Source organism: Carettochelys insculpta, chromosome 1 (assembly GCF_033958435.1).
Source record: "Carettochelys insculpta isolate YL-2023 chromosome 1, ASM3395843v1, whole genome shotgun sequence".
Lineage (NCBI taxonomy): Eukaryota > Metazoa > Chordata > Testudines > Carettochelyidae > Carettochelys > Carettochelys insculpta.
Window position 1 is genome coordinate 377,043,001 of NC_134137.1, and position 22,653 is coordinate 377,065,653.

Consider the following 22,653-nt stretch of genomic DNA (forward strand, 5'->3'; position numbering starts at 1 on the left):
GGACAACCCTTTAACCTCTCAACTTCTATGTCACCATCCCCTTGCAATGTAATTTGAAAATCTCTAAACTGAGTTTCTCCCCCTCATCCCTGCATAGCAGCAGCATGGGGCCCTCTCCCTTTAACTTGCATCCCACCTCCAACATTAGGGCTGGCAATTTTCATCTTCCTTCCCCTCAGAAACCTCTACTGGCTCCCCTACGGACCCCCAGGATTCCCTCCTGAGCCTACCTGCACTTCTAACTCCACCCCCCCCACCCCATCACCCCGCATCACCCCCTCCACCAGCTCCACCTCCCATGGGCTTCGTTTCACACTCCCTAGAGCACCAAACCAGGACTAGCCCCCAGCTCCCAGGATTGTCCCCCCACACCATGGATTAATTTCTCACCACCCAGGATTGTCCAGAGGTGCCCCTTGGACCAGACTCCCCCTCCTAGGAGAGCCCCACACACATGGGCTTAATTACTCACACCCTTTAGGAAGGTTCAGCAACACCCCCGGGGTCAGCTCCTCCCCCCCAGTTCATTTGTTACCTCCCCTGATGATCCAGCATCAACTGTCCGGACCAGCCCCCCCCCATTCACTCCCCCTCCCCGACAGTCCAGCCCCTTGCCTGGGACCAGCTCCCACAATTCACACTCCCTTCGGTCCAGCCCCACCCCCGGACCAGCCCCCCCCCATTTACCCCACCCCCATCCCCGGGACCAGCCCCCCCATTTACCCCACCCCCACCCCCGGGACCAGCCCCCCCAATTCACACCCCCCCCCGTCCAGCCCCATCCCCGGGACCAGCCCCCCCCCCAATCTACCCTACCCCATCCCCATCCCCGGGACCAGATGGTCCAGCCGCATCCCCGGGAACACCTCCCCCCACTTCGCGCCCCCTCCTGCAGTCCAGCCCCATCCGCGGGACCAGCCCCCCCCCCCATTCCTTTCTCCCCGCGCCCCTCACCTCCGGGTCCCCGATGCGCCGCCTTCCCGACATTTTTTCAAACTGGCCCCTAAGCGGTGACACCAGCCCTCAGCACCGCCCCCTCCGCCCCGAACGAGCCCCTGCAGCAACCCGCACGCCCATTGGCCGGCCGCCGGGCCCTGGACCAATCACGCCGCCCCTTGCTCCGGCAGCGGGCGGCGCGGCCCGGCACGCGCGGAGAGCGATCAATGGTAACCCGGCAACGCGTGACGCCGGCGCCGGCCGCATTGTGCGGCGGGGCCGCCTCGCGCCTGAGCGGGCGGGTGTCTCGCGCCGCAGCGGGAACTGTTCCCTGCAAGGCCTCCCGCCACTCCCCCCATTGCAAACCCGCCTCCCCGCTGGGGGCTGCTCACCGCCACTCCCCCCCATTGCAAACCCTTCTTCCCAGGGGGCTGCCCCCAGCCACTCTCCCCATTGCAAACCCACCTCCCACAAGGGGCTGCCTCCCGCCGCTCCCCCCATGGCAAACTCCCCGCTCCCGAGGGTGGGGCAGCTCCTCTTCACAACCCCCAGTGCAAACCTGCCTCCTCCCCAGGGGACTTCCCCATTGCAAACCAGCCGCTCTCTCCCCGCGTTTTAACCCCGCCTCTCCCCCGGAGGGGACTGCCCCCTGCCGCTCTGCCCATTGCAAACCCGCCTCCCCCGAGTGAAGGGATGCCCTCCACCAATTCCCGCCCCCCATTGCAAGGCCACCTACCCCGGGGGGGGCTGCCCGCCGCCACTTCCACCATTGCAAAAACATCTCCCCTGTGGGGTGCTCTGTCTCTCTCCATTTCATTGCACCGTCTCCCCATGTGGGGACTCCCTTTGACACTCCCCTCACTCCACCTGGGGAGCTCCTTCGTGCTGCTCCGCCCTATTACTGCTCCGACCTCGCTGCAGAATCCCTGCTTTCACTGCCGCTGCGGGTGGGAGGAGGCTACAACACAACCAGAGCAGCCCCTGTCCATAGCATCCCAGCCCAGAGCAACCTCAGTTCTAAGAAAAGAGATGAGAGGCTTTACAGGTTACAGCCAGCAACATAAGTACATAAAGACTCTGGGGTTCCAATAGGGACAGAGATGCAGTATTGTGTCTTCTAGCGCTATCACACGCCAAGCAGCATGCGAATTTCTTTGTTTGTGTCTGGGAATCTTTGCACCTCAGGCTCCAGAGAGCATAACAGTGAGATGGAGATTTTTCCTCTCTGGGTCTTTTATCTCCATCTCTCCAGAGACCAAACTGATGGGTTGATTTCCTGCACAGGTCTCTCCTTCCTGCAAGCAGTTAGGAACGAAATCAACAGGGCCTCTTGCCTTTGGTGTTACACAACCCACTAAAACTCTGATTATTCACCACTCCATTTTCTGGCTCTTTTTATCAACCAGTGCACACATGTCCACGAGTGGGTGATCTCTCACATGACTACCACACAGAGCGGCAGACTTTCACCTTCTCATTCCAGGTTTTGATTATCCCATCTGTACCTGATCTCTATGAGAGGATATGAACAGGCTTTTGCTGTACCTCATTTGCAGGGATGCCATCACAGAAGACAAAATTCCTTTGCTTTGCTTGCTGTCCCACCTCTTCTCTGAAGCCCCACCCCTTACTCCTCCCTCCACTGCTCACTCATTTTCAGAGCTAAGGCAGGGGTTAGGGTGTGGGGAAGAAGGGAGAGGTGGTTCTGAGCTGGGAATGCAGGATCTGGAGCAGGGCTGGAGCTGAGCAGTTTGGGCTACAGGATGGGCTCTGGGCTGGAGCTGAGGGGTTCAGAGTGCAGGATGGGGCTTGAGGCTCCAGGAGAGGGTTTGGGTGCAGGGGAATTCTAAGCTGATGCAGGAGCTTCGGGTGCTGGAGGAGGACTGGGGGGTGGACTCTAGGCAGCTCCAGCTGGTGCAGTTTGTGGGTGTTCTGGAGGGTACTAAGGTGGCCCCTTAGCAGCTGAACCAGCAGAAGTCTGCAGCTCACAGGGAACACCAGCATGTCCCTCCAACTCCTAGGCAAAGGTGGCTGGGAAGGGCGTGGTTGTTATAGAATGATAGAACAATAGAGCTTGAAGAGACCTAAAAAAGCCATCGAGTCCGGCCCCCTGCTCTAAGCAGGACGAAACCCATCAGATCAGCCCAGCCAGGGCTTTGTCGAGGCAAGACTTAAACACCTCCAGGCATGGAGACTCCACTACTTCCCTGGGGAGACCATTCCAATGCTTCACCACCCTCCTAGTGAAAAAGTTTTTCCTAATGTTCAACCTGGACCTTCCCAACCGCCACTTGAGACCATTGTTCTGTGTTCTGCCATCCATGACCACTGTGAACAACCTCTCTCCAGCCTCTTTGCAATCTCCCTTCAATAAGTTGAAGGCTGTTATCAAGTCCCCCCTCAGTCTTCTCTTCTGCAGACTAAACAGTACCAATTCCCTCAACCTTTCTTCATAAGTCATACCCTCCAGCCCCCTAATTATTTTGGTCGCCCTCTGCTGGACACTTTCCAGTGTATCCACATCCTTCCTATAATTGGGGGCCCAGAACTGGACACAGTACTCCAGATGCGGCCTCAACAAAGCCGAATAAAGGGAACAATCACTTCTCTGGATCTACTGGCAACGCTCCTCTTGATGCAACCTAATATGCCATTAGCTTTCTTGGCTACAATGGCACAGTGTTGACTCATGTCCAGCTTCTCGTCCAGTACAACTCCCAGGTCCATTTCTGCAGAACTACTACCGAGCCAGTTGGACCCCAGCCTGTAATAATGCTTGGGATTCTTCTGGCCCAAGTGCAGGACTCTGCACTTGCCTTTATTGAACCTCATCAGATTTCTTGTAGCCCAGTCTTCCAATTTGTCTAAGTCAGTCTGGACCCTGTCCCTACCCTCCAGCATATCTACCTCTCCCGCTAGCTTAGTGTCATCCGCAAACTTGCTGAGGGTGCAATCCAGCCCCTCATCTAGGTCATTGATAAATATGTTGAACATCATGCCCACAGGTGTCACCTTAAGTGTCAGCTTTGCAGCTTCCACTGGCCATGCAGAGCCAACGCTTGGGATGGTGCCTGTGGGTGGGGGCAGTGCATGGAGCCCCTCAGTCACTCCTCCTCCTAGGAGATGGGGGGACATGCCACTACTTCTCGGGAGCTGGGCAGGGAGCCTGCCTTAGAGATGTTGTGGTCAACTGGACTTTTGGCAGGCCCAATGGCTGAGCTGCGATGGTCCCTTTACAACCAGGAATTCCAGATGAAAACTGGACATCTGGCAATCCTACTCTTCAGCCTTCAAGTAGGCTTGATATTAATAAGGGATATCAGTCCTTATGCTTTAGTACAGGGGTTCCCAAACTTTTCGGCATCAGGCCCCCTTTTGAGTTTTGAGAAACCCTCATGCCCCACCATCTCCAACCCCCCCTTTTAACAAAAACTTCCATTTAAAATAAACACAAAGACTTGATATAAAATGTTATTTTAAATGAAAGATAAGCACCAATAGTTTTTCTTCACCCCTTGCGAGTGCCTGGTGCAGCCCCAGCTGGCCAGCTGCCTGAGCCCCACGCCAGCTGCCAGAGCTGTCCGCGCCAGCTGCTCACCCGCCCAAGCCCCGCGCTGCCAGAGCCACTCTTCTGAGCTCTGCGCTCCTCGGGCCAGCCAGCCGCCTGGGCTACGCACTGCTGGGACCAGCCACCCACCCGCCAGCCACGGGCCAATCACCAGAGCCTCGTGCTGCCAGGGCCAGCCACCCACCTGCCAGCTGCCCCAGCCAGCTGCCTGAGCCCCATGCTGCCAGGGCCAGCTGCCCGCCTGAGTCTCATGCTGCTGGGGCCACCTGCCCGCACACCAGCCACCAAGATCCATGCTGCTGGGGCCAGCCACCTGCCCGCCAGCCTGAGCCACCCAAGCCCCATGATGCCAGGGCCAGCCACCCACACCTCACAAGCCCTGCATTCTGGTATTCAGCATAATGGAGGGTTCGAATAGGAGAGGCAGACCCCACAGAGAATGGATAGATGATAAAGTAGACTGGTGCGGAGCCAGGAAACTAAGCCACTCCGCACTGGGGAGGGAAAGATGGAAGGAAATAGTGATGATGATGATGGACTACTCAAGCAAATTAATGAAAACAAAAAGCAGTCAAGTAGCACTTTAAAGACTAGCAAAATAGTTCATTAGGTGAGCTTTCATAGGACCCACCCACTTCTTACTTGACAGCTTTTTGTTTTGATAGTGTATAGACTAGCACGGCTTCCTCTCTGTTACTATGCAAAATTAACGGTATTCCTTATCCCAAGTGTTCAGAAATCATATATCAGGACCCAAACATTACGCGATTGGCTTAAAAGTTACACCATTTCAAAATATATTAACTTGTTGAGCTCTCCTTTTGCTTCCTACTTTCTGAGCTTTTAGTGTACGCTCAGGTCATATTTTCAATCTGTCCCCTGCCACCATAAGAACTAAAAAATGAAGCTTTCCTTTTGAAATGAAGGCAGAGCTCCTCATGTAAGTACAGGAGCTGTAGTTTTAAGAATAATGACCAAATATCATGCAATTTATGTTAAAAATCACGAGTACAGGTTGTAACTCTCTAGTCCGGCACCCTCAGGACCTGACTGGTGCTGCATGAGGGAATTTGCTGGACCATGGGAAGTCAACATTGCCTAGCAGCATTACCAGCACTTCCACTGCTTACTGGGCTCTTGGAAGACATTTAGGGTAAATTACAGCAAAATAACAGTACATAACACTGAGAATAAGTACTAGTGATTATAAACAAACTTCTTGGGACCACAGGAAAGTTGGCCACCCCATGATAAGTGGACATCCAGCTAACTAAAATCATGCCAGACCATGGATGTTGCTGGACCACAGAGTCCCAGCCTATACAGATTCAACCTGTAGACAACATCAGTGGGAATATTCATGTGCAAACATTCAAGCATGTGCCTCACTGTTTGCCGAACATGTTTCTTGGGCCTGAGACTGTGTCTTTGCATGTGTGTGTACAGAGCACACCACAATATCTCAGGGTGCTACAGTAAACATGAATTAATCACCTGCTATTTTCCACTCCATCTTTTCCAAGGCCTTACCCATGAAAACAGCAAACCAGTCCATCATTAAAAATGTAATGCTGCCGCTCCTCATTTCAAACATCCACAGTAGCGTGCACACATGGTTTTAGACAAAGTGATCAGGCCCCATTCGATCGGACATCTCTGATATTAAAGTATATTTCAGAAAGAAAATTTGAAAAATATGTCCTTAAGGCCTGATTGTTACTCCCACTAAAGTAAGTCAATACAGTCTTTGTTTGCAGCTGCTGACAGATGCATTCATGCAAAATGGAAACAGAGAACAAAAGTCTGCAGACCGGGTGCAAACACTTGCATCAGGCGGCAGCTGCAGCAAACGACCCCCGTGTCCGGCTCAAGGAGTGGCACTCGCAGTAACAGCCTGCATTCCCCGTCCAAAAGGCTATTACCAGCATCAGGAATTCGGGATGCGCTCATTCATCTACCTTGCAACCAGAACGGCAGAAACCCGCGCAGTACCACCGCGCCCCACTAGGCGCCGCTGGTGTCCGACAGGCGCTGCGGGACTTTCTAGGCACGCTGGGAGGCTCTATGGAAAGGATGCGTTGCGCACGCGCACGTCGTCTGCCTTGAGTCGCTCCGCAAGCGATATGGAACCCGCTTGACACGCCGACCCCTGAACTCCAGGTAACGTGCGGAGGGCGCGAGGCGCGCGTGCGCGCTCAACGGGAACGAGGCTCTGCCCTTGGGGCGGGGGGCTCCCTGGGGTATCTGAGGACAGGCTGAGGGGCGGGGCGGGGCGGGGCGGGCACTGTGCCTTTTGGGGGGGGGTCTTCTGCCCCCTAGAGGTGATGGGGCCTGGGGGGGCTGCTCCTCTTGAAAGGGGATGTGGAAGATGGGGGGAGGACTCTGCCCCCAGAGAGGGAGGGGTGTGGGTGAGGGGCTGGAGATGCTCTGCACCCTGGGCGGGGGGGTGAGGGGAGGGCGGCTGGGCCCCCTGGAGGTACTGTGTACATGGGGGGCTATGGCCCTGCCTCCAGAAGGTGAGGGGTTTGGGTGGGCTGTTCCCCCTGGAAAGTGGATGCCCGAGATGGGGGGGTGATCTCTGCCAGAGGGGGAGAGGTATGGGGGCAGGGACTTGGTAAGAGGGATGAGGTTGGAGTGAGGTGGCTGGGTCCCATGGAGGCACTATGCCTGAGGGGGGCTAAGGCCCTACACCCTAGAGGTGAGGGGGGGGCTGTGCCCACTGAAAATGCGGAGCTGTGGCCCTTGCCCCAGAGCAGATGGTGGGGTTTTGGGGTCCCCCCGGAGTAGGAGATGAAGCTTTGCCCCTGCCCAAACTGTTCTGACAGCTGTTTGTTTTGCTCTCTGGTGAAATACTCAGCCCTTGCAGTTGTACAGCGTTGTCTGCTGGGACCTATCATACAGTCCTGTGCTGGGAAGACTTGGGACTGACTGGTGACTAATTGAATGCTATAATTGCGTACTTACACTATCATTCACAGGGAAACTCCTGCAGCTCTCTCTAGCAGTCACTCTAAGTTTGTGTGGGTTTGACTTGTGGGGGAGTCCGTGTAAAATTAATTATGTAAGCTTGTGTTTGCCTTTTTAAGGTGCTTGTAGATTCTGCTGGATTCACATAACCAGTGCTTTTTTTTTTTGTGCTGGTATGTCAACAGTCTCAGCATGGGATTGGCTGGGTGGGAGGAAGCAGGGAGCAGCCCCTCCTTCCTTTCTTTTTTTTTTTTTTTTTTTAAAAACAAAAAAGGCACTGCATGTAACACTGAATAATGTTATAATGAAAGGTTAAAGGTCACGTTGGGAGCTGAATTAATGCTTTGGCATTTACAAGAACACGTGGGGAAAATTAAGCTTACATGCCGTGCTTGTCATTTTTGGCAGCTTAAAGTTTATAGCCCTAACATTTTGTTGATGGCTTAAATAAAAAGATAAAAATTACATTTCTTTTTGTGTCCCATTTTTGATGTGCTGGACTTTGTGCGCACTTAAGTGAAGGAAAACAACACTTTTTGCTTCACACTAAGTGCACATGGATTATACAATGGAAGCTTCAGGAAAAAAAAAACCCAATAGCCCTGGAAAAAAGCCTGCAGGGAAAAGTTGGTTAAAACTGATTCTCTGTTGCAAGCCCTCTACTTGCAGTTGTTTGCTTTGCTTTCACAATGGAAATTGGAAAGGTGCACAATAAGAAAAATGAAATAGCAAGGCATTTTGTAGGTCAACCTTACAGAGGCTTTGAAGGAACTATATTGTGTGTGTGAAATCCCAGAGGTGAATTAGCAAGGGCTCCTGCCCCGTCATGTATTGCAAGAGTTATGAAGCTGGACTGGAATAACAAAAGTGCTACAGAGTCCTCTGGGTTTAGGTGAATGAGGAAAACTCTGTGGGGGACAGTATTTGGAATAACATCAAGTGGAATAACATCAAGATTAGGACTGAGATGAACATGTTGTGGATTCAGGATTGGAGTGGCAATGGCTGAATGCAGGTCAGGACTGAGGTGCATTGACAGTGGGGGGGTGAACTGTGGACCCTGAAATAGCAAAGGGTATGTCCCTAATCATAACAATGTGTTCTTGGTGCATTTTTTTCCCTGTTTCTGTGTGGTCTGTGACATTCAAAACAGGAGGCTCTGCACTGTTGTAAGAATGTTTATTAAGAGGATTATCTTTAAGTGTTGTGTACATGTAAATTTAGTTCTCACGCCAGTGAGGGAGCTGATCACGCTGACTGGAGGCAGTCATAATGATGAAATTCATTAATGTTGCTTTCTATTTGTTAAGATCCCAAGGGATATAAATCATATCCAGTGATATTTACAAAAAATTTAGTTACGCAAGATGGTCACACCATGTTGCTGCATCTCTGCTCCTAATGAAGTAATATTTCCATTGACATGGGAACAAGCAGAAATGCAGAGATCTGAGTATCAGAGAATTGAGTGATCCACAATCTGTGTGTGAATTTAATGTATGTGGAAGCTCATGGTTTGACAGCCTTGGAATGGAAAGTCCTCACTTTATCCCAGACCGAAATACAATTGGGATCAGTGTTCCCTCTATTTTTTTCCATACAGGGGCAGATTAAATGTGTTATGTGCAGATGTGCACGAACAGGAGAAACGTGCTGCCAGCTGTGGGTGCTCTGATAATCAGCTGGGTGGCACCTGAATCTCTCCTGGGCAGGTGTCCAAGCACTCATCTTACAGGGAGTACAAGGTTATTTAACATGATTCCACATGTGTGCCTTAAGCGCCTGATTTGGAGGCACCGGAAGTCAGCGGACAGTTTAATCTCCATAGCACTTTGAATCCTTGGTCTGTAGAATAAAGATCAGCACTTCTCTGGATAAGGCCAGTTGGCAGGAGGGAATGAACCTGCAATCTTACGGGCTAAAGCCACGTGCTTTACAGCACGAACTAAAAGTCAGCTGGCTCTCAGCTAAGGCTGTAGAGCAGAGACTTCATTCTACCTTCTTCCAGTTCTAGGAGATGTGTATCTCCAATTATAATAATATCAATGGTCTTGGTGCCTCGAGGATTACATCTGGTTTGTGGATTTTGTAAGGTGGTAGAGCTATGTGGACGCTTGAGCATTAGTAACTTGACTGACACTCATTGGTATTGAAGGGTACAGCCTGCTTAGGAAGGATAGACAGGGAAGAAAGGGGGGAGGTGTTGCCTTATATATTAAATATGTACACACTTGGACTGAGGTGGAGATGGACGTGTTGAGAGTCTCTGGGTTAGACTAAGAGGGGTAAAAAAGAAGGGTGATGTCCTGCTAGGCGCCTACTACAGGCCGCCTAGCGAGGTGGATGAGACTTTTTTTAAACAACTAACAAAGTCATGCAGGGCCCCAGATTTGGTGGTGATGGGGGACTTCAACTATCCAGATATATGTTAGGAAACTAATACAGCGGGGCACAGACTATTCAGCAAGTTCTTGGATTGTATTGGAGACAATTTTTTATTCCAAAAGGTTGAAAAAGCTACCGGGGGGAAGCTGTTTTAGGTTTGATTTTAACAGATAGGGAGGAATTGGGAGAGAACTTGAAGGTGGAAGGTAGCTTGGAGGAAAGTGATCATGAAATCATAGTTCACAATCCTGAGGAAGGGTAGAATAGTAAACAGCAAAATAGAGATAATGGATTTCAGGAGGGCAGATTTTGGTAAACTCAGAGAGCTGGTAGGTAAGGTCCCATGGGAAGCAAAACAGGGGAAAAACAGCTGAGGAGAGTTGGCAGTTTTTCAAAGGGACGCTATTAAGGGACCAAAAGCAAGCTATCCCGCTGTGTAGGAAAGATAGAAAATATGGAAAAAGACCGCCTTGGCTTAACCAGGAGATCTTGCATGATCTCAAAATAAAAAAGGAATTGTATAAAAAATGGAAACAAGGACAAATGACAAAGGATGAATATACGCAAACAACACAAGAATGCAGGAGAAAGATTAGAAAGGCTAAGGCACAAAATGAGCTCAAACTAGCTACAGGCATAAAGGGAAACAAGAAGGCTTTTTATGAATATATTAGAAACAAGAGGAAGACCAGGGACAGGGTAGGGCCATTGCTCAGTGAGGAGGGAGAAACAGTAACAGGGAACTTGGAAATGGCAGAGATGCTTAATGACTTCTTTGTTTCCGTCTTCACTGAGAAGTCTGATGAAGGAATGCCCCACATAGTGAATGCTAGGGGGAAACGGGTAGGGTTAGAAGTTGAAATAAAAATAGAACAAGTTAAAAATCACTTAGGAAAATTAGATGTGTGCAAGTCTCCAGGGCCTGATGAAATGCACCCTAGAATACTCAAGGAGCTGATAGAGGAGGTATCTGAGCCTTTATCTATCATCTTTGGAAAATCATGGGAGACAGGAGAGATTCCAGAAGACTGGAAAAGGGCAAATATAGTGCCCATCTATAAAAAGGGGAATAAGAATAACCCAGGAAACTACAGGCCAGTCAGCTTAACTTCAGTGCCAGGAAAGATAATGGAGCAGGTAATTAAAGAGATCATCTGCAAGCACTTGGAAGTTGGTAAGGTAATAGGAAATGGCCAGCATGGGTTTGTAAAGAATAAGTCTTGTCAAACTAATCTGATAGCTTTCTTTGATAGGATAACGAGCCTTGTGGTTAGGGGAGAAGTGGTAGATGTGGTATACCTAGACTTTAGTAAAGCATTTGATATAGTCTCTCACGATATTCTTATAAAAAAACTAGGCAAATACAATTCAGATGAGGCTACTATAAAGTGAGTGCATAACTGGCTGGATAACCGTACCCAGAGAGTAGCTCTTAATGGTTCTCAATCCTGCTGGAAAAGTATAACAAGTGGGGTTGCACAGGGGTCTGTGTTAGGACCAGTCCTGTTCAATGTCTTCATCAATGATTTAGATATTGGCATAGAAAGTACGCTTGTTAAGTTTGCAGTTGATACCAAGTTGGGAGAGGTTGCAGCTGCTTTGGAGGATAGGGTCATAATTCAAAATGATCTGGATAAATTGGAGAAATGGTCTGAGGTAAACAGGGTGAAGTTTAATAAGGACAAATGCAAAGTGCTCCACTTGGGAAGGAACAATCAGTTTCACACATACAGAATGGGGAGAGACTGTCTCGGAACGACGACAGCAGAAAGGGATCTAGGGATTATAGTGGACCACAAGCTAAATATGAGTCAATAGTGTGATGCTGTTGCAAAAAAAAAGCAAATGTGATTCTGGGATGCATTAACAGGTGTGTTGCGAACAAGACACGAGAAGTCATTCTTCCGCTCTACTCTGCGCTGGTTAGGCCTCAGCTGGAGTCTTGTGTCCAGTTCTGGGCACCGCAGTTCAAAAAAGATGTGGAGAAACTAGAGAGAGTCCAGAAAAGAGCAACAAGAATGATTAAAGGTCTAGAGAATGTGACCTATGAAGAAAGGCTGAAAGAATTGGGCTCGTTTAGTTTGGAAAAGAGAAGATTGAGGGGAGACATGATAGCAGTTTTCAGGTATCTAAAAGGGAGTCATAAGGAAGAAGGAGAAAACTTGTTCTTCTTGGCCTCTGAGGATAGAACAAGAGGCAATGGGCTTAAACTGAAGCAAGGGAGGTTTAGGTTGGACATTAGGATAAAAGTTCCTAACTGTTAGGGTGGTCAAACAGTGGAATAAATTGCCAAGGGAGGTTGCAGAATCTCTGTCGCTGGAGATATTTAAGAATGGGTTAGATAGATGTCTATCAGGGATGGTTTAGATAGTACTTGGTCCTGCCATTGGGGCAGGGGGATGGACTCGATGGCCTCTCGAGGTCCCTTCCAGTCCTAGTGTTCTATGATTTCGCATGGGTTACCTGTGATATGAGGCACAGAAGTGAAGATGATGGTAAATGCCTAAAAGTACCCATCAGGCAAACCTTTAATGGTTGCCAGCCTGAGCTGGATTTGAATTGGTGATATAGCCAGTCTCTGCATTAGCATTTATGAGAAATCTCGCACCATTGCATTGGTGTTAACTTGAGCAGGGGACAATTCCTGAAGAATGCTAGCGAAAGCAGGCTGCCGACGGTAGCTGAAGTATTGGCCATAAGTGGCTTCTTGAGAAGTAAGCCCCATTTCTGTAATATCCTCAGTGCTGAGCATGAGGGGTTCAGGACTTGACCGACACTCCAACTCTTGGGTAACAGCGGGCTCTTCTTCAAGTGATTGCTCATGTGCATTCCATGTTGGGCTTGTGCTGATGCATGCCCAGTCGCTGGAAGCTTTTCGTAGCCTTAGGTTGCGTGTGGCACCCCCTGGAGTGGCGCCAATATGGTGACCAATATATGCACTGCCTAAGCCACCCTCCGCTGAAGTTTCTACTTGCTGTGCTGCCGGTCGTTGGAGCTCTTGCCTTTTTCTACCCAACTTATTAGTTAGTAGCCTGTTTTTATAGTGTAAATAGTTCGTAAGTATGTGTAAATAGTTTTATTGGTAAATAGTTCTCTCACCTTAACTGATAGCTGAGGCAGGGCTTCTTGGCATCAGGGAATGCCTGGCTCTGCAGGCTTTAAGACTTACTCCAAGTGTGGCATAGTGTACCCAAGGGCAACCTCCCCTGTTCAGCTTGCCTGACTTGCTTGTGGGGAAGGACACTTACATGACCGTTGCTCGATTTGCAAAGCCTTTAAGCTGAGGACTTTGAAAGATAGGGCCCAGCGCCTCAAAGTCTTTCTGATGGAAGCAGCTCCTTGGCCCCAGGGGTCTGCAGCGGGAGCAGGGAGTGGAGACTCTTCAGTGCAGAGTGCATTGGCACCATCTACCATGGTGCAGACTAAGGACTCCCAGCATTGGGAGCAGGTGCAGGCACTGTTGCCCTCTCGGCACCATGGGAATCAATCTCCAGTGCTGAAGAAGAGGAGGAAGCAGGAGAAACACAGGTGGCCGATGTCAAAGCGCAGCAGTCACAAGTCCATGGGGCCATCACGCCCAGCTGAGGGGCTGGAGGTGTGTACATTGAAGCCTGCGTTCTCTGAACTTGCCATCAATGCCAGAGGTGTGTCAAGTGTCCCAGGGCCTTTTACAGATGGCAGTGCTGCAATCTTCTCTGTCCATGGAGGACCGGTGCCCTAGCATCGAGACAGAGGAGCCTCCAGTGCATGTGGACATGATGCGGACGCCAAGTTTGGCACTGACTTTGACACTGGCTTCAGTGCCGAGCACTCCGGTTCGGTCCAGGACTGATGGTGGGCCAGTTCCAGGTGCCCTATGCTCCAGGGCTGGCACCATCGTCGACGCGGTTGTCCTTGGCACTGACACCGGTGGCTCCGCCAGGATCTTTGGCTTCTGACTTGACGTCAGAGTCAGGCTCTTCCTACTTGAGCTCTGGCCGTAGTGGGAGCATGAGTGTCATGCAGAGCTGTCACAGGCACTGTAGTCGCTGTTCGGATGACGTGGTTTGGCTGCCAGCTTCGCAAGGTGTGCAGTAGTGGACCTTGTGGACCCCGAGGGCCTTTCATGAAGCACAGATCCAGGGCGCGGGAGTGACGTCCAGGGTGTCGGGGTCCTGCCGATCCCACGCTCGGCACCATCGGTGTCTCTGGGTGCCCCACCACCAGAACAGCAGGAGAACCTGGCAAACATCTCGGAGCCGCCTGCCTCCATGTCACCAGCATCGACCTCGGTGCTGTTGTTGGTGCCATCACAAGAGGGCTGGATCCCAGTGGTGCCTATCCCTTTGGTGCAGGAAATCCAGGGACCAGCCCAGGTACCTGATCAAGCCCAAGGACAAGGACTACACCAGCACTGTATCAGCCACCAGCCATGGGGTTTCCTGGCCAGCTGGCACCTATGGCTATGCCAAGCATGGTGCTACCCAACTGCCCTGTAATGTTATCAGGGGGGCCAGTTGCAAGGACAGGTCCCTGCTACCCTCCCATTCCAGATGGAGGCCCAGGGGTTTTCATCTTTATCCTCCCTGGATGAGGCAGTAGAGGGTTCTTTGGCCTCACCTGTGTTGGAGGATGGCAGGGCCTTCCAACAGCTCTGTAGGAGAATGGCCCAAAACTTAGGGGTGCAGGCAGAGGAAGTCTGTGATGAGATGAACCTGGTCATGGACATTTTGTCCTCTGCAGGGCCCACCAGGGTGGCTCTGCCCATAATTAAGACAACTGTCACCATGACAAAGACAGTCTGGCAGACCCCTACTTCCGTCCTTCCTATGGCTTGTAGGAATGAGAGACAATACTTTGTTCCATCCCAGGGCAATGAACATTTGTTCACCCACCCCCACCCCTGCGTCCAGCTCCCTGTTAGTGGACACTGCAAATCATAGAGAGCACCAAGGGTTCCAGGGTCCCTCCCCAAAAAATAGAGACACTAAGTGCTTGGACCTCCATTGGAGAAAAGTTTATTCGACGGGTGGGTTACAGATACGCTTATAACACTGTCAGTCCCCTCTCGAGGTTCTCTGAATTGGTGCCACCTGAAGCCAAGCAGGACTTCACAGCAGTGCTGGAGGAGAACAAATTGGTTTCCAGGGTGTCTCTACAGGCTGCAGTGGATGCTGCAGATGCTGGCACTCGAGTTATGGTGTCTGGAATTGCCATACATAGGGGAACATGGCTACAGGTCTCGGGCCTACTGTACGAGGCCCAAAAGACAGTTCAGGACCTCCCGTTTGACGGCCCAATGCTGTTTTAGGAGAAAAACGATAAAAGACTCCATAGTCTAAAGGACTCTAGGGCCACCCTGCATTCACTGGGTCTACATATGCTGGCTAAGCAGCGCGGGCAATTTAACCCCTGTCTGCAGCAGAGACTGCTTCTTCAACTGCAAAGGGATGGTAACAGAAGGCGGAACAAGATGGGCAGTTACCATTCCAGCCAACAGTGTCAGGCTCTGGGCTATTAAAAAGGCCCTCAGGGGCCCAAGCCACCATTTTGATGGCACAGTCGGAGCATCGAGCCAATTACACCCACTGCAGCATCCCCCACATTTTTCATTCCATCTATCCCCCTTCTACCCTATGTGGTGCAGCATCACCACGGTCCGGAGGGTCTGTTGTATGGTAGAGAGGGGATACGCCATTCAGTTCTTTGTGCCTTCTTTCCAATTCCCCTTCTCTGTCCCTCTTCAGGGACCCCCTCACGAGACCCTGCTACATCAGGAATTATAATCCCTCCTTGATTCTGGGGCCATAGGAGACGTTCCTCCAAGGTTCAGGGGACAGGGGTTTTACTCCCATTATTTCCTAATTCCAAACCCTAAGGGGGGTTTGAGGCCTATTCTAGACCTAAGAGAGCTCAACAAGGCCATAAAAAAAATAAAGTTTTGTATGATATCCCTGGGTTTCATACTCCTGATGCTGGAACACCCCTGTAGGTTCACCGCTTCTGACTTACGAGACACGTATTTTCATATTTCAATTTATCCTCCTCACAGGAGGATTCTGAGATTCATGGCAGAGGGAAACCATGATCAGTTCACAGTTCTGCCATTCGGTCTGTCTGCAGCTCCCAGGTTCTTCACTAAACGTATGGTGGTCGTAGCAGTGCACCTATGCAGGCAAGGGGTGCAGCTGCTCCCGTACCTGGTGACTGGTTGGTCCAGGGCCATTCTTGGGAACGGGTGCTTCAGCATGTGCAGCTGATTCGACAAATGTTTTTAGGCCTCGATCTCCTGATCAATGAGACAAAGTCCATGTTGCTCCCATCCCAATCCATAGAGTTAGTAGGAGCCCAGGTGGACACCAGGTGTTCCAGGGCATTCTTGCCCACCGACGGGTTCAGAACCATGGGGGTTGTTATCTGCGACATCTTGGCAGTTCCCACCGTGATGGCCAGATGTTGTCTGTGCCTACTGGGTCTCACGGCAGCATGCAACTTTGTGGTTCAGCACACCAGGTTGAGAATGCGCCCCCTATAATTGTGCCTGGCATCAGCATATCGCCCTGCAAGAGACAGTTTAGAGTTGGTGGTTACGGTGCCACCACAGATTCTGTTGACCCTGTATTGGTGGTTGGGCAAGCAGGTTGTCCTCACAGGAGTCCTTTACACCTCCCAGCAGCCCTTCCACTCTCTAGTAACAGACGCTTCAGACCCAAGGTGGGGAGCGCACCTGGGTCAGCTCCAAACGCAGGCACTATTGAGCGATTCAGACCTTTGATTCCACATAAATGTGAGGGAGGTCAGGGCAGTGTCACCTTCAAGGCCAATCTGGTGGGGCATTGCATTTCAGTCAGTACAGACAACATGACGGCAATGTATTCTATAAACAAGCAGAGGGGTGCGCATTCCTCTCCCCTGTGTCACAAGGCCATGATGTTCTGGGGTTTCTCCATGCAGCACAGCACCCTGTTGCAGGTCCATTACACAATTCACTAGTGGACCAGCTCAGCTGGTCCTTTATGGATCACGAGTGGTCGCTCCACCCGGAGGTCGTTCTTTCCAATTTTTGGAAGTGGGGTCATCCCCAAGTGGACCTGTTTGCCTCCCACCTCAATGCAAAGTGGAGGACGTTTTGCTCTTACCGCAATCAGAGTCCAGGGTCCTAGGTGGACACTTTCGGTGTTCCCTGGTCAGGCCTGCTGATGTAGGTGTTTCCTCCAGTTCTGCTAGTCCGCAGGGTCCTCCTCAAGATTTGGTCAGACAGGGCATTGATCATCTTGGTGGCACCGGCATGGGCGCACCAGCACTGGTGCTCGAGCCTCCTGCACCTGTGGGTTCACAAGTCGATAACATTCCCAATCCGCCCAGACCTGTTGGCACTGTCAAAGTTAGACTCAGACTCACAATTTATCAGACCACTCTGTTTTATTAGCAAAGCCGCTCTGCTAATACATTTAGAAGTGAGCCCCCCGAGTGGGGCTTGTCTCTTAATTTATACAGTTTTTTGGAGAACAAGTTACAGACAAGTTACAGACAAAAGAAGAAAAAGAGTTTAGTCACCACCCTTCGAGATCCCTGAGACCAGTCACGTATCTTCAATTACCTGCCACCCTTAACAATCTCCTTGAACAGCTTCCAGTTAACTTAACTAATTGCCCTTCACACCTTCCATTCTGATGCCTGCTTCTTAGACGCGCTGGCTCCATCTTAATTGCTTCTCCATTCAAAAGCTAACTGTCCCTACGTGTGCTCCCTCGGATACTTTGTAACATGTTTGGCATGCCCTCTCATATACAATGTATCCAGCATGTCCCCTTATACTGACGTTATACTTATACAATGTTATACTTCCACAATCCCCCCTTTTGGTCAAGGCTACGCCCATGACCAACGACTTACTGGATTCCATACATCAATCGTTCTTTTTCATTACTTTCACTGGTGACATTTAACAACATTAGATTAGCACTCTGGTTAGGGGTAACCTGATGGATGGTGTGTCTTGTGCAGTTTTGGATACAACAAGAAATCAATTGAAAACACACAGAGATTATTAGAATTCCAAATAGGATAGTCAGGATTCCCTGAAACAACCGGTTTCCCAGACTAGAGAAATTGAATAAGTTACTTATCCATTTCCACAAGGAACTTGGTTCTTCGTGGGGAAGGTATGCAATTTGCTCCAGATGGCTAGCACAATTTATTACCTCATTAGTATTATCAGGTATGTATACACAGCATTCTGTTCCAATTAGAGCACAGGTCCCTCCTTTGGCTGCCAGTATTATATCTAATGCCCGACGGTTTTGGAGGGCCAATTGTCGGACCGCTCCTGCTTCTTTGGCCGGAGCTTTTAAGCTCTCTCCTGTTTCATTGGCCATGATCTCAACCACCGCTTGTAACCTTAAAAGCCTTTTTGCATGGTGAATTACGCCCCCTACTGGGATTAAAGAAATGCCAACAGCTTCTTCCCAAGTTAGGGGGCTTATGTTATCTACATACCATTTAGCATCTGGCAAGTCCCTCCTTTTTTGCCTGAAATTACGGAGGCGATTTCGTGGGAGGGATTGAAGCACCCGGAATTGTGGGAAAAGCTGAGCAGGATAACAGATACCTGACCAATTTGCTGGTAACACAGTGTAAGCATTTTCCCCACAAACCCAATGATGTCCCATTAAAGCTGGGAAGGGTTGACTGCAACCCTTTGACATGTAAGAATTTATGAAGGAGGAATAGTATCCCCCAAAGGGCACAGGATGATTTTCACTGGGAGAAGAGGTAGCATTTACATGACATTTGTATATGGTGCTGTTTTTCTCAGGGAGGCTGTAGGGGGAGCAAGAGATTGAATCTCTGGTTTGATCCCAGGTTGAGAGGAAGTGTATCTTTCCATACCCGGTTCGCCATTCTCCAACCTTGTTTGAATAGTCCCATACACCATGGGACACGATGTATTGGAGACAGCTGCTCCTCCCTAGATTCAGCCCTGTCCCATTACACACCCAGCACCAGTGGCCCTTTCCTTTCACCACACTTGTAAGTTTAGGAATATATGTTTTTCCCAGCCCCCGAGTGTCATTTTCCTTCCATGTCCTTTTAAGTGGATAGGGTTCTCCAGCAAGCTCTGAGGAATTCAAAGGGATTGCCATGGTGGGGATACTAGCTTGTGAGTGAGCTGGGATGTGGCTGCAGACCCAGCAATTAGAAATATTCAGGATCTGGGCTATCTGCACCTGTTGTTGGATGAAAGAATTGTCACTGTCACTCTGGATTCCCCAGACCCTCAGGACACAGTAGCTGAGGATTAAGCTTCTCAAAGGACACATGTTGGAAGCAGGACCCTTTCTGGTTCCGACAACCCCTTTCGAGGGAACCGCAGTCACGGTTTTATGTCCACCAGGCAGCAGGCACTAGGCTCACTACTGCTTCTTGTTTGTTGGGTCCTGCTGTCTGCTTACCCTCTGCTTCTGGCAACCCTTACGAGAGCGCAGATTGTAAGGTATTGCAGGCTGTTCCACTTTGTCTTCTGGGGTTGAAGCTGGTTCTGCGTGGTCTTGCAGAGGTGCTTGGTCCCCTGGAGGTGGCGCTGGCTTACACTGTGAGGCATGGATCCATGCAGCGATGCCGGATAATTTCACTGCTGTCTGGGTGGTGAGCAGTACCTGGTATGGACCCTTCCACCGGGGTTCCAAGACGTGCTTCTGGAGGTGGTGCCGCAGGTAGACCCGATCACCAGGCTCAAGAGTGTGACAGGCAGCAGAGGTGGGTTCCGTCGGCCAAGCTGCTCGCACCTGCGAATGGAAGGAGCTCACCGCTTGCATTAACCCTTTGCAGTACTGGAGGAGCGTGCTGTGAGTTAGGTTTAGGTCTGGGACTGGGGTAATAGTAGCCATTGTTCGCATAGGGCGTCCCATGATGATTTCAAATGGACTCAATTTGTGTCTCTGGGATGGGGATGACCGAATTTCCATAAGGGCCAGTAGTAAAGCAGCTGGCCAGTTTAACCCTGTGGAATTACAGATTTTTGCCAGCTTATTTTTAAGCACACCATTTCGCCTTTCAACGGCCCCTGCACTCTGTGGATGGTAGGGGCAGTGCAACAGGTGGGTGACATGTAATACCTGGTTTAGATGTTGAACAATTTTTCCAGTAAAATGTGTTCCCCGGTCACTAGACAAAGTGGCAGGAATTCCCTTGGTAGGGATAATGTGGTTTAACAGACATTTTGCAACGGACAATGAATCAGCTTTGCGACAGGGAAAGGCTTCAATCCAACCCGAAAATAGACATATTATAACTAAAATAAATTCATATTTCTGACACTTTGGCATTTGTACAAAATCAAGTTGCCAGTGTAGGAAAGGTGCTTGAGGCAAACCCCAGAACCCTTGTGTTACTTTTACAGATTTGCCTACATTGTGGCTTTGACAAGTAACACAAGCGGCACAGTGGCAGGTTGCAAAGGAGCTGAAATGGGGAGCCCACCACCCCACCTTACTCATAGCAGAGACCATCCCCTCCTTGCCGACATGCGAAACACCATGTAGCAGGGCGGCTAGAGACGGGTAGAGTGAGGGGGGGCTACAAAGGTACCGGTGGGCGATCGCCAAAGGGAATCAGAATGCAAAGAGCAACCCAAAGCACTCCAGGAGTCTTTCTCTGTTTCTGGGGCAGAATCCTGGAGCTGAGTGAGATGAGACAGGGATGGTGGCGTTACAGAGACAGAGAGGGGACCAAGAAACGCTTCTGGTGAAGGTTTTATAGTGGCGGCATGTTTTGCAGCAGCAGCAGCAAGTGCGTTACCTTTTGCCACCTCGGTGTCTGCTGCTGAGTGGCCAGTACACTTAACAATTGCCAAGGCAGACGGTAGTAAAACTGCATACAGGAGGGCGGCAATGTAGGGGCCATTCTTGATAGGGGTACCAGTAGAGGTAAGAAAACCTCGAGCCTGCCAGAGGGTGCCAAAGTCGTGCACAACCCCAAAGGCATACCGAGAATCAGTGAAATAGTGGCAGAGAGCCCCTCGGCTAGAAAGCAGGCACGGGTTAGGGCAATCAGTTCAGCCACCTGGGCAGAGGTCACAGAGGGTAAAGGCGCAGCTTCTATGGTTTCAGAGAGAGAGACCACAGCGTACCCTGCAAGAAGGTGGCCTTGGTCATTTCTATAACAGGACCCATCAGTGAATAATACCAAGTCAGAGTTAGGGAGAGGTACATCTGAAAGGTCGGGGCGCGGGACAGTGATAGCAGAGACAGTTGCAAGGCAGTCATGGGGGTTCACCATCACTAGGTAAAGGAAGGAGGGTAGCAGGGTTTAACCGGGAGCAGCGCTTAATAGTGATATGTGAGGCTGAAAGCAGCAAAAGTTCATACCTAGTGAGGCGAGCAGCGGAGAGGTGAGCAGTGTTGCGTTGCAGAAGGAGAGTTTCCACAGAATGGGGAACCATGAGAGTGAGAGGAGAGCGGAGGACAAGGGACTCAGGCATCTCGACCAGGCGCGCTGCAGCAGCTACAGCGCGTAGGCAAGGGGGTAAACCCTGGGCTACAGGGTCCAAGGTTGCAGAGAAATAAGCCACCGGACGATTTCTGTCACCGTGCTCCTGAGTAAGAACCCCGAGGGCACAAGCAGATTGTTCGTGACAGAAAAGGGTAAAAGGCTTGTCATAGTTAGGTAACCCTAAGGCAGGGGCAGAGGCTAAATTCTGCTTATGGGAGACGAAAGCAGCATTTGCTTCAAGTGGCCATGGCATGGGGTTAGGTACAGAGGATCGAGTGAGTTCTTGGAGTGGTTTAGCCAGAGAAGCATATTGGGGAATCCGTTGCCTACAGAACCCTGTCATGCCTAAGAATTTTCTGACCTGGCGTGGAGAGCAAGGCTGGGGAAAGCTAAGGATGGCTTGGACCCGGGCTGGAGAGAGTGTACGGGAGCCCTGGGAGAGAAGGAAGCCTAGGTATGTGACAGAGGTTTGGCAGAGCTGCAATTTTGTGCGAGAAGCCTTATGACCCTTGTTCGCTAAAGCTGTGAGAAGTGTTAGTGAATCAGTTTCTGAGGCAGACAGAGAGGGGGAGCACAGGAGTAAGTCGTCCACATATTGGATCAGTGTGGATCCTGATGGGAAAACCAGATCAGCGAGATCCCTGGCTAGGGCTTGAGAAAAATAGGATGGACTCTCTGTATACCCCTGGGGAAGGGTAGTCCATGTATATTGCTGACCCTTGTAGGAGAAGGCAAAGAGATACTGGGATTCAGAGTGAACTGGGACAGAGAAGAAAGCGGAGCACAAATCTACAACAGTAAAGTGGGTTGCATTTGGAGGAATAGACGCTAGTATTGTAGCGGGGTTAGGGACCACTGGAAAAGAAGGTATGACAATACGGTTAATAGCTCGAAGGTCTTGAACAAATCGCCACGATTTGCCATCAGCCTTTTGAACTGGGAGGATAGGGGTGTTACAGGGGCTGGAACAAGGGACAATAATTCCTTGTTCTTTTAATGCGGATATAACTGGAGCAATCCCAGCCTCTGCCTCAGGATTCAAAGGATACTGAGACAGGCGAGGCAGAGGTTTGGAATTGTCTACAGTAATCCGAACTGGGTCAGTATTTAATCGGCCCACTTCAGATGGGTGAGATGGCCATAGGGAGGAAGGAACCTGAGAGATTAGGTGCTCTAGGGACGGAGTTAAGGGACAGCAAGGGACCGGAGTGGAGAGGGAAGTTTCAGACAGCAGGGAGGCTACAGAATCACATAAGGAAGACTGAGGGATTTGCAGATAGACACCATCTGGGGAGCAGTAAATAGAACAGCCAAGTTTGCATAGC

The 22,653-nt window shown here is 50.4% G+C and overlaps 2 protein-coding genes across 3 annotated transcripts in view; one reads left to right on the plus strand and one right to left on the minus strand.

Moving 5' to 3' along the window:
• Nucleotides 1-987, minus strand: part of CEP41 (centrosomal protein 41) — a 34,753-nt gene extending 33,766 nt beyond the window's left edge. Inside the window, exon 1 of the mRNA XM_074984207.1 lies at nucleotides 955-987. Within this exon, the coding sequence (XP_074840308.1) occupies nucleotides 955-987 (33 nt within the window). The remainder of the gene's footprint in view (nucleotides 1-954) is intronic.
• A 5,578-nt stretch (nucleotides 988-6,565) lies between these two features.
• Nucleotides 6,566-22,653, plus strand: part of MEST (mesoderm specific transcript) — a 42,152-nt gene continuing 26,064 nt past the window's right edge. Inside the window, exons 1-2 of one of the 2 annotated variants that reach the window (XM_074976036.1) lie at nucleotides 6,605-6,664; nucleotides 19,393-19,594. In XM_074976036.1, the coding sequence (XP_074832137.1) occupies nucleotides 19,500-19,594 (95 nt within the window). In that variant the 5' untranslated portion in view covers nucleotides 6,605-6,664; nucleotides 19,393-19,499. Of the gene's footprint in view, nucleotides 6,665-19,392; nucleotides 19,595-22,653 lie in introns of both variants that reach the window. The other variant, XM_074976046.1, reaches the window with a different exon arrangement.